Below are 11,836 nucleotides of genomic sequence, written 5' to 3'. Positions count from 1 at the left end.
ACGTAGTAAGTTGCATGGACTCACTCTGTATGCAATAATAGTATTTAACATGATTTTTGAATGAGTACCTCATCTCTGTATCCCACATATGCAACTGTCTGTAAGGTCCATCAGTCGAGCAGTGAATTTCAAACATAGATTCAACCACAAAGACCAGGGAGGTTTTCCTGTTGGTAAATGGATACAATATAAATTAAAATGCAGACATTTAATATCCCTTTGAGCATGGTGAAGTTATTAATTACACTTTGGATGGTGTATCAGTACACCCAGTCACTACAAAGATACAGGCGTGCTTCCTAACTCAGTTGTCAGTACACCCAGTCACTACAAAGATACAGGCGTGCTTCCTAACTCAGTTGTCAGTACACCCAGTCACTACAAAGATACAGGCGTGCTTCCTAACTCAGTTGTCAGTACACCCAGTGACTACAAAGATACAGGCGTGCTTCCTAACTCAGTTGTCAGTACACCCAGTCACTACAAAGATACAGGCGTGCTTCCTAACTCAGTTGTCAGTACACCCAGTCACTACAAAGATACAGGCGTGCTTCCTAACTCAGTTGTCAGTACACCCAGTCACTACAAAGATACAGGCGTGCTTCCTAACTCAGTTGTCAGTACACCCAGTGACGACAAAGATACAGGCGTGCTTCCTAACTCAGTTGTCAGTACACCCAGTCACTACAAAGATACAGGCGTGCTTCCTAACTCAGTTGTCAGTACACCCAGTCACTACAAAGATACAGGCGTGCTTCCTAACTCAGTTGTCAGTACACCCAGTGACTACAAAGATACAGGCGTGCTTCCTAACTCAGTTGTCAGTACACCCAGTCACTACAAAGATACAGGCGTGCTTCCTAACTCAGTTGTCAGTACACCCAGTGACGACAAAGATACAGGCGTGCTTCCTAACTCAGTTGTCAGTACACCCAGTGACTACAAAGATACAGGAGTGCTTCCTAACTCAGTTGTCAGTACACCCAGTGACGACAAAGATACTGTCAGGATTTGGCCAGGGTTGTTCCGGGTTTTGGTCACTAGATGCCCCCATTGTGCTTTTTGATCTTATGTTTTTTCCCTTGTTCCCCATTATTATTTGCACCTGTGCCTCGTTTTCCCTGATTGTATTTAAACCCTTAGTTTCCCTCAGTTCTGTGCTCTGTGTTTGTATGTTAGCACCCAGCCCTAGTGTTCTGTGTATTCTTGTCGATTCCGGTGGATGCTCTTGTGGAATTCTGTTTTTGTTTTTGAGTATCTCTTGAGGCTTTTTTGTGCTATTCCTACCACCTTTTGGATTTGCCATTTTTGTATTTAAGGACTTCTCCTTTTTACTTTATTAAATACACCGTCTTAAGTACTGCTGTGTCTGCCTCATCTTCTGGGTTCTGCTGACTATTCGTGGCTCAGTTGGTTAAGTGACTGTTTCTCACTCCGGAGACCCAGGTTCGTAACCGGGTCCTGACAGAAACACAGAGCCAAAAAATGAACCCAGAGGCAGCCAGTTCCCAGGACCTTTTTGCCATGCTGTCCCACCACCAGGAGACTGTCCAACGCCACGAAGCCGCCCTGGTTCAGCAAGAGGCCTTAATGGCTAGACATTGTCATCTTCTGTCGGAGATGCTGACTTCCATTAAGCAAATATCTGATCGTCTTACCCCGGCAACAGTTCCCGTCCCAGTACCTCAGATTCACGTACCCATGGCAGTTAACCCCCTGGCTGAACCTCGTCTTCCACCTCCCCAACGGTTCTCAGGTGATCCAAGTGCTTGTAAAGGGTTTCTCACCCAATGTTCTCTCTCCTTTGAGCTACAACCCTCGTCGTTTCCCACCGACCGGTCTAAGATCGCTTATATCATCACCCTCCTGTCGGAAAAAGCCCTGGCCTGGGCTACTGCTGTGTGGGATGCCCATAGTTCCTGCTGTGCCAGCTACTCTGCCTTTGCTGAGGAATTCAAACGAGTGTTTCAAGGCCCAAGCAGTGGTTCTGACTCAGCCGAACAGCTCCTGACTCTCCACCAAGGTTGGCGCAGCGTGACGGACTATGCCATCCAGTTCCGCACAGTGGCAGCAGCAAGTGGCTGGAACAACGAGGCGCTCACGGTGTGCTTTCTGAAAGGCCTTTCCGACACTATCCAAGATGAACTGGCCACTCGGGAACCACCGGACAATTTCGAGTCCCTGATCAAGTTGGCCTCACGCATTGACCAGCGTCTGAGAGAGAGAACTCAATCGTAGACCTCTAGCCCCTATCAGTCCCAGCTCCGAGTCCCCACCTTTATCCTCGCTGGCTCCATCGGAACCCATGCAGATTGGACGCATCTCCCAGGCTGAGAGAGACCGCCGGATGAGGGAGCGACGCTGTCTATATTGCGGCAAACCGGGCCATTCCGTTCCACGTGTCCCGGGCTCCAGGGAAACGCTCTGTCCCGTACAGACCGGGGGAACTGTAACGGGAAACATAACCTCCTCCCATCCGTCCAACTCCCGTCTGCTCATTCCAGTCACCCTCTCCTGGGACAACCACAAGCTTCACCTTCAAGCCTTGGTAGACTCTGGAGCCGCAGGTAACTTCATGGATGGTGTCTGGGCGAAGGAGAATGGCGTTCCCTCTGAACCTCTAAGTGAACCCATGAGGGTCACTACATTGGATGGAAGCCCTTTGGGATCTGGACTTGTCACTCATGTCACTACCTCCTTGCGACTTTCAGTTTCACAACACCAGGAATTGATGAACTTTCATTTGATCTCCTGTTCCGAGTTCCCTCTCGTCCTTGGATACCCCTGGCTTCACAGCCATAACCCTCACATCGACTGGTCTGTGGGCACTATCAAGCAGTGGGGTCCTACGTGCCAAGCTACTTGTATTTTCCAGAATTCCCGAGTTCTACTCCCGAGTCTTTAGAATCCATCGACCTGACCCGAGTTCCCGAGTGTTACCATGACCTCAAACTGGTGTTTAGCAAACAGAGGGCCACCATGCTACCACCCCATAGACCTTACGATTGCCCCATCGACCTGTTTCCGGGCACTTGCCCCACCAGGGGTCGGATCTTTTCCCTATCTCCACCCGAACGAGCTGCTATGGATACCTACATCAAGGACGCTCTGGAAGCAGGCCTCATGCGTCCATCCACCTCCCCGGCGGGAGCAGGGTTTTTCTTTGTGGCCAAGAAAGACGGTGGATTACGTCCTTGCATCGACTACCGGGGACTCAATGCCATAACCGTCCGTAACCGTTACCCGCTACCCCTTATGGCCACAGCCTTCGAGCTGCTCCAGGAAGCAGTTGTTTTCACTAAGCTTGACCTGCGGAACGCATACCATCTTGTGCGGATCAGACCTGGTGACGAGTGGAAGACCGCTTTCAACACGCCTACTGGTCACTATGAATACTTGGTGATGCCCTTCGGCCTGACCAACGCCCCAGCGGTGTTCCAAGCGCTCATAAACGATGTGCTTAGGGATATGCTTAACATATTTGTGTTCGTTTACTTGGATGACATCCTCATCTTTTCGAGCTCCCTTCAAGAACACACTAAGCATGTCAGACAAGTACTCAAACGCCTCCTGGACAGCCATCTGTACGTTAAGCCGGAAAAATGTGAATTCCATTCATCCGAGTACAATTCCTGGGATTTGTAGTGGAACCCGTCGAGTCCAAATGGACCCCAGGAAGGTAGGGGCGGTAGCGGATTGGCCCACCCCAAATCCGTTAAGGAAGTTCAGCGTTTCCTGGGCTTCACAAACTTCTACCGCAAGTTCATCAAGAACTTCAGCTTGGTGGCAGCCCCTCTCTCAGCTTTAACCAAGGGTGGCAATGCAAGGTTTTGTGGGGAAGAGAAGCTGAGACGGCCTTCCAAGGACTCAAGCAGCGCGTTCTCTCTGCTCCCATCCTGATACTACCGACTACGGATGAACCATTTGTGGTGGAGGTAGACGCATCAGAGGTTGGTGTTGGAGCTGTCCTGTCTCAGAGGGGTGAAGACAAGAAGCTTCATCCGTGCGCTTTCTTCTCACACCGGCTTACCCCGACTGAGAGGAACTACGATGTGGGGGATCGTGAACTCCTAGCGGTTAAGATGGCATTGAAGGAATGGAGACACTGGCTCGAGGGGGCTTCTCACCCGTTTCAAGTGCTTACGGACCACAAAAATCTGGAGTATATCCAGCAGGCGAAGCGGTTGAACTCTAGACAAGCTAGATGGTCTCTTTTCTTCAATCGATTCCAGTTTATCCTCACCTATCGGCCCGGGTCGAAGAATCTCAAACCGGATGCCCTGTCCCGAGTCTACGCTCCTGCCATTCGAGATGACACGGACATGCCTGTCCTTCCTGCTGCTAAGATTGTGGCTCCGATCTCGTGGCAAGTTGAGGATACCGTGAGACGTGCTCAAGCTAGCGAACCGGACCCGAAAGGAGGTCCTGCCAATCGGTTGTTTGTCCCCAAGGCAGTGAGGACTCAGGTCCTTCTGTGGGGGCACTCCTCTCGCCTCACCTGTCATCCGGGCGTGGGTCGCACCTTGGAGTTCATCCAGCGTAAGTTCTGGTGGCCTACCATAAGAGAAGACGTTGCCACTTTCGTCAATGCCTGTCCCGTGTGCTGCCAGGGCAAATCTTCTCACCTCCGCCCTCAAGGACTCCTTCACCCTTTACCTGTTCCCCACAGACCCTGGTCCCATATCTCATTGGACTTTATTACTGGACTTCCTCCATCCCATGGCAATACTACTATCCTAGTCATAATCGACAGGTTTTCAAAGGCGGCCAGGTTCGTCCCTCTGACTAAGTTACCTTCTGCCAAGGAAACGGCTGAGTTGGTAATTAATCATGTGTTCCGAGTCTTCGGCATTCCTCAAGATATGGTTTCTGACAGAGGTCCCCAGTTCGCCTCAAGGTTTTGGAAGGCCTTCTGCTAACTCATGGGGGCTTCTGCCAGTCTATCTTCAGGGTACCATCCGAGTCCAACGGCCAAACAGAGAGGATGAATCAAGAGCTGGAAACCACCCTCCGATGTATGACTCGTGACAACCCGTCCACATGGTCATCCTTTATTGTTTGGGCCGAATACGCGCACAACACCTTGCGCTCCTCCTCCACTGGTATGTCCCCGCACGAGTGTCAGTTTGGCTATGCTCCTCCATTGTTCCCGGACCAGGAGGCAGAAGTCAGAGTGCCTTCAGCCTTGAAGTTCGTCAGACGCTGTCGGCTTATGTGGAGGAAGACCCGTCTTAATCTTATGCGTTCCTCACAGAGGTACCAACAACAAGCCAACAGACGTCGCCGTCCCGGGCCTACCCTGCGCCCCGGCCAGAGAGTCTGGCTCTCCACAAGAGACTTACCTCTACGGGTGGAGTCTCGCAAGCTGTCCCAAAAATACATCGGTCCCTTCAAGGTTGCCAGGAGAGTTAACCCAGTTTCTTATCGCCTACACTTACACAGATCCCTTAAGATTAATCCCACATTTCACATTTCATTGTTAAAACCTCCCCCTCCGCCTCGTGTCATTGGAGGCCAGCCGGCTTATACCGTCCATCGGATACTGGATTCCCGCCGGGTGCAGCGGTCCTGGCAGTATCTGGTGGACTGGGAAGGCTACGGTCCCGAGGAGCGCTCCTGGGTTCCTGCCAAAGACATCCTGGACCCTGACCTCATTCGTCAGTTCAGGGCCCTCCACCCTGAGAGAGCTGGTAGGAACGTCAGGAGCCGTTCTTAGGGGGGGGATTCTGTCAGGATTTGGCCAGGGTTGTTCCGGGTTTTGGTCACTAGATGCCCCCATTGTGCTTTTTGACCTTATGTTTTTTTCCTTGTTCCCCATTATTATTTGCACCTGTGCCTCGTTTCCCCTGATTGTATTTAAACCCTTAGTTTCCCTCAGTTCTGTGCTCTGTGTTTGTATGTTAGCACGCCAAAAAAACTTTACGCACTTGCTGCTCCTCCCCTGCTCCCTCACTCAGCCTTTTATTCTCACTTGGCCTATACCTCCGAGGGATCAAACCATTCTCAAAAATTAGGAGGATATGATCGACATGACGTATAAACTAATTTTGGTTAAGGTTAAGATTACATAATTGCAAATATAAGCAGGAGGCAGCCAGGCAGTGTAAGTGTTTTTCCCCCTGCTTTTCAGTCAGTATCTAGGCTACAACATAAGTTACACACATTGGTGGGGAGTTACAGACAGCATGGATCACATGGATAAAAGTGTCAGCTAAAATTACCTCATAGCTAAAACAATATGTATTAAAGTGCTAAAATGACCATTTACACAAAACCACCTCAATAAAAGTGCTAGCTAAAAAAAACACATACTGTAGACAAAGCAACAAGGACGAGATTGATAAAGTGTCTGCTAAAATGACCACATAGCTAAAAACCACATAGGCCGTATGTATAAAAGTATCTGCTAACATGACCACATCCAATGGTTCTCTTTGTCTCTGCATGTCTGTAGGCGTTGCAGCTGCCAGTCGCCCACAGTGTGCCGAGGCCTGCCGCCGTCCATCGTCTACAAGTACATGAGCATCTCCTCGGAGCGCTCCGTCCCAGCCGACATCTTCCAGATCCAGGCCACGAGCGTCTACCCTAACATGCACAACACCTTCAGGGTCAAGTCTGGCAACGAGGGAGGGGAGTTCTTCCTCAGGGTGAGCCCAGAGATGTTTTCAGTCACTCACCAGGCATTACCATCATGTCAGATGGTGTCAGCATTTGTCACTTGCTTTTCTACCTAAGTGGTAGCGTAATTGAATGATCTCTCATCTAGTGTGTTATTTAAACACTTATGAGGTAGGGGGTGGTTTCAGATGTTCTGGTTGCCCTTTGCTATTTAGGGAATATCGTGTGAGACAGTCCCTTTAATTAAATCATCTTTTGACTTCCCCTCATTGCGATCCCTTACCCTTAAATGGATAGCTCACACACATTTCCCACATACATCATTTATTATTGGACATCTAAAAAGTAGTTTGAAGCAAATAAAAAGTAGGTTCGAAGCAAATATTCTAATATTTGCAACAAAAATTATACAAATTCTACCAGCAGTGGTGTGTTTCCATCAAACTGACTTCTTGCGACTAAAAAGCTGTGCGTAATGACATAAAAAGGTACTTAATTTACAGAATAAAAAAACTGTTCAATATGTTTCCATCCCACTTTTAACTTTGTCGATAGTTTTGGCACAAAAAGTCTGCGATAAATAGCAAATGTGCTTTGTTCCAGCCAACAGCTGTGCATAGTGCAGAGGATACATGATACATGATGAGATTATGGATAAGCGCAAGATCAGTTTTATTTGTCAATTCGCAGCTAAGCACCGATAATCATGTCACCAGCATACAAATTAAGACCCTCAATATTTATTGGAAAGGAGCATCAAGTTCACTGTGAACTTTCACCACTCTGTAAAATGTATCATTACTTATTTAATCTGTAGCCTAATAAACTGCATTTTTTTCTCCAAGTTGTAGTAGAAGGACCATACAACATAGCACCGTGTGACTGCAAGTTTACTGTGACAAATGCGCAAAAAAGTGTTTACACTGCCATTCGCTATTTTTCTATTTCACAGACAAAACATGATCCACCCTAGTCTAGCGTATTTTGTTCTATCAACATTTTAGGAATGTTTATTGACAATTGCTTGTTTTTATCCAACAAGTGTAAAATAATGGTAGTGATAGAACCCTTGTTCATGCTAACCTAAATAATCCCTTTAACCTACCAGCGCTCCAGTAATGTCAGCGCCATGCTGGTGATGACCAAGCCGCTGACCGGACCACGGGAGCACGTGGTCGACCTGGAGATGGTCACCCACAACAATGCCCTCAACTACCGCTCCAGCTCTCTGCTCCGGCTCACCATCATCGTGGGACCCTATGCCTTCTAAGTTCCAGTTATAAATTGCTCTTAGGCACTGATCTTAGATCAGTTTACCTGTCCCCATATCTCATATTATCCATTAGTGGATAAAATGCAAAACTACTCAGACCTTTTACTCCCTGCCAGACCTTCACAAGGCCTAACACTCTCTGTACTGCTTGGATCTAATAGAGATATCCACATACTCCATGCAAGGGTTTCCCATTCCTGGTCCTTGTCCTGTTTTGGCCAGTTTTCATTCAAATTGATGGCTCTATAAATTGTGATTGAATGTATATTGTCTAATCTGCTGGTTGAGCACTGGACTGGGTGAAATTGTTTTGTTTTAGCTCAAAGTGTGTATTCCTTTCTTAGAGAAGGAACTTGCAGTGAAAACCAACACACACACACAGAGCACATACTGTAGGAGCAGGAGGGTGAAATAGCCAGGCCACAAAATAGTCATTTTATGCATCACTGGCTAACGATAACATTGTAAGAGCATAACGTGACTTAAATTGAACAAAAGTCCTTCTTATTCATCCCCTGCTAAATGTATGTGTAGTAGGAGTTCTCATTACATTCAAATCTTTGTGAAATCTCAACCTTAGTCTAGTCAAGATGTGTTTTCCTGTCGAGAAATGACCAGTGTTTGAAATCACACTTGCCCTTTTTTATCTTTTACCATAGTTGCCAAGTGAGGTTCACAATCACATCGTATCCCCTTTAAAGATCACTGATTTTGTTTGTTTGGAGAGCTTTTCACTTATGGAGTTGAAAAGAAATGTACAGAAATGCAATGTGATGTCACTATAAATACCAATTGTCTTTGTTTCAGTTTTCTTGAAGAGAGATAATCTCTTGGACGGACTTCGAGTTTCTGACCAAATTACGTGAGATTTTAGTTCTGGGTTAACCGAGATTAGAAGAGAGACAAAGGTACCTAAAACAGTCAAGCTTATTGGTGAAGTGTGATTTATTGGGTTACAATTGTAGTGCGAGGACAGTGATGGAACCGTTTGCAATGTGTTGTAATCTAATGGCATCCTTAACAAATGGAAATGTATGATCCTAAGACCCCGTCGGAGAGTAGCTCGGCAACCTCTGCCCATTGGGAATAAAGCAATAACGCTTTTGGACGCAAAAAGGATACTTCTCAGGAAATCATTGGCAGTGTTGTTTGGTCATATAGGCAGGGGAATTGTTGCTTAACATGTCTGTATGTGTGCCAGAGTGCCTTTTGATCCTGCACAGCATTTCCAGTCAACGATCTGCAACAAACAGTTAGGTCATTTCAACACAGTGCCTTTCATAAGGAGTCTTGGTATCACAATTTGAGATATCTCGGGTTTTTAAGTAGAGGATTTGGCTCCATGAGATTTTTGGAAATAAATGTCATGCTTGACAATCAACAGGGAAACTCAATTCAATCAAAAGTTTTCCACTTCCAATAACATGCCATTTCAACTGTGTATGTACTATATATAGGTAGGTAGTGTAATTACAGTATTGCATATCTCTATGGTTTTAACAGTCAATTTGAGCAAATGTCTGTTTGTAAAAAGTGTTAAGGAGGTAACAGTTGTAGACCTACCATAAATAACAATGTGTACCTACACTGTGGTTGCAATGTACCTGCCTATATAATATACCCATATAACTACCATGTAGATACATAGTTCTGACAACAATATTATGTGGAACCACATGTGGCTACATATCAATATGAAAATTATTTCTTGGGGTGATAATAAAATGTAATTAAAGAATGAAAATTGCCAATAAAAATGTCTTATGTCTTTATAGGCAGGAAGTACACTTGTAGCTATAATACACTGCTCAAAAAAATAAAGGCAACACTTAAACAACACAATGTAACTCCAAGTCAATCACACTTCTGTGAAATCAAACTGTCCACTTAGTAGGAAGCAACACTGATTGACAATAAATTTCACATGCTGTTGTGCAAATGGAATAGACAAAAGGTGGAAATTATAGGCAATTAGCAAGACACCCCCAATAAAGGGGTGGTTCTGCAGGTGGGGACCACAGACCACTTCTCAGTTCCTATGCTTCCTGGCTGATGTTTTGGTCACTTTTGAATGCTGGCGGTGCTTTCACTCTAGTTGTAGCATGAGACGAAGTCTACAACCCACACAAGTGGCTCAGGTAGTGCAGCTCATCCAGGATGGCACATCAATGCGAGCTGTGGCAAGAAGGTTTGCTGTGTCTGTCAGCGTAGTGTCCAGAGCATGGAGGCGCTACCAGGAGACAGGTCAGTACATCAGGAGAAGTGGAGGAGGCCGTAGGAGGGCAACAACCCAGCAGCAGGACCGCTACCTCCGCCTTTGTGCAAGCAGGAGCAGGAGGAGCACTGCCAGAGCCCTGCAAAATTACCTCCAGCAGGCCACAAATGTGCATGTGTCTGCTCAAACGGTCAGAAACAGACTCCATGAGGGTGGTATGAGGGCCCGACGTCCACAGGTGGGGGTTGTGCTTACAGCCCAACACCGTGCAGGACGTTTGGCATTTGCCAGAGAACACCAAGATTGGCAAATTCGCCACTGGCGCCCTGTGCTCTTCACAGATGAAAGCAGGTTCACACTGAGCACATGTGACAGACGTAATAGTCTGGAGACGCCGTGGAGAACGTTCTGCTGCCTGCAACATCCTCCAGCATGACCGGTTTGGCGGTGGGTCAGTCATGGTGTGGGTGGCATTTCTTTTGGGGGCCGCACAGCCCTCCATGTGCTTGCCAAAGGTAGCCTGACTGCCATTAGGTACCTGTCAGGACCCGGTTTCGAACCTGGGTCTCCGGAGTGAGAAACAGTCACTTAACCAACTGAGCCACGAATAGTCAGCAGAACCCAGAAGATGAGGCAGACACAGCAGTACTTAAGACGGTGTATTTAATAAAGAAAAAATCCTAAAATACAAAAAATGGCAAATCCAAAAGGTGGTAGGAAAAACACAAAAAGACCTCAAAAGAAACTCACCAAAAATAAACAAAAAACAGAATACCACAAGAACTTCACCCGGAATCGACAAGAGCACACAGAACACTAGGGCAGGGTGCTAACATACAAACACAGAGCACAGAACTGAGGGAAACAAAGGGTTTAAATACAATCAGGGGAAACGAGACACAGGTGCAAATAATAATGGGGATCAAGGGAAAAACATAGGGACAAAAAGCACAATGGGGACATCTACTGACCAAAACCCGGAACAACCCTGGCCAAATCCTGACAGAATCCCCCCTAGGAACGGCTCCTGACGTTCCTACCAGCTCTCTCAGGGTGGAGGACCCTGAACTGACGAATGAGGTCAGGGTCCAGGATGTCTTTGGCAGGAACCCAGGAGCGCTCCTCAGGACCGTAGCCTTCCCAGTCCACCAGATACTGCCAGGACCGCTGCACCCGGCGGGAATCCAGTATCCGGTGGACGGTATAAGCCGGCTGGCCTCCAATGACACGAGGCGGAGGGGGAGGTCTGTCTGCCGGGACAAGGGGAGAAAAAACAACAGGTTTTAACAATGACACATGAAATGTGGGATTAATCTTAAGGGATCTGGGTAAGTGTAGGCGATAAGAAACTGGGTTAACTCTCCTGGCAACCTTGAAGGGACCGATGTATTTTGGGACAGCTTGCGAGACTCCACCCGTAGAGGTAAGTCTCTTGTGGAAAGCCAGACTCTCTGGCCGGGGCGCAGGGTAGGCCCGGGACGGCGACGTCTGTTGGCTTGTTGTTGATACCTCTGTGAGGAACGCATCAGATTAAGACGGGTCTTCCTCCACATAAGCCGACAGCGTCTGACGAACCTCAAGGCTGAAGGCACTCTGACTTCTGCCTCCTGGTCCGGGAACAATGGAGGAGCATAGCCAAACTGACACTCGTGCGGGGACATACCAGTGGAGGAGGAGCGCAAGGTGTTGTGCGCGTATTCGGCCCAAACAATAAAGGATGACCATGTGGA

At 47.4% G+C, this 11,836-nt stretch overlaps 1 protein-coding gene across 1 annotated transcript; it reads left to right on the top strand.

Annotated features, from left to right (window-relative positions):
* The first annotated feature begins 6,419 nt into the window (after positions 1-6,419).
* On the top strand, positions 6,420-9,742 carry LOC135520959 (EGF-containing fibulin-like extracellular matrix protein 2). The gene is made up of 2 exons (XM_064946845.1): positions 6,420-6,647; positions 7,727-9,742. The coding sequence occupies exons 1-2, from the start codon at positions 6,519-6,521 to the stop codon at positions 7,886-7,888; spliced, it is 291 nt and encodes a 96-aa protein (XP_064802917.1). The 5' UTR covers positions 6,420-6,518; the 3' UTR covers positions 7,889-9,742.
* Positions 9,743-11,836: the final 2,094 nt, after the last annotated feature.

Source organism: Oncorhynchus masou, chromosome 4, assembly GCF_036934945.1.
Source record: "Oncorhynchus masou masou isolate Uvic2021 chromosome 4, UVic_Omas_1.1, whole genome shotgun sequence".
NCBI classification, from domain to species: Eukaryota; Metazoa; Chordata; class Actinopteri; order Salmoniformes; family Salmonidae; genus Oncorhynchus; species Oncorhynchus masou.
This window is presented reverse-complemented; position numbering and strand designations above follow the sequence as displayed.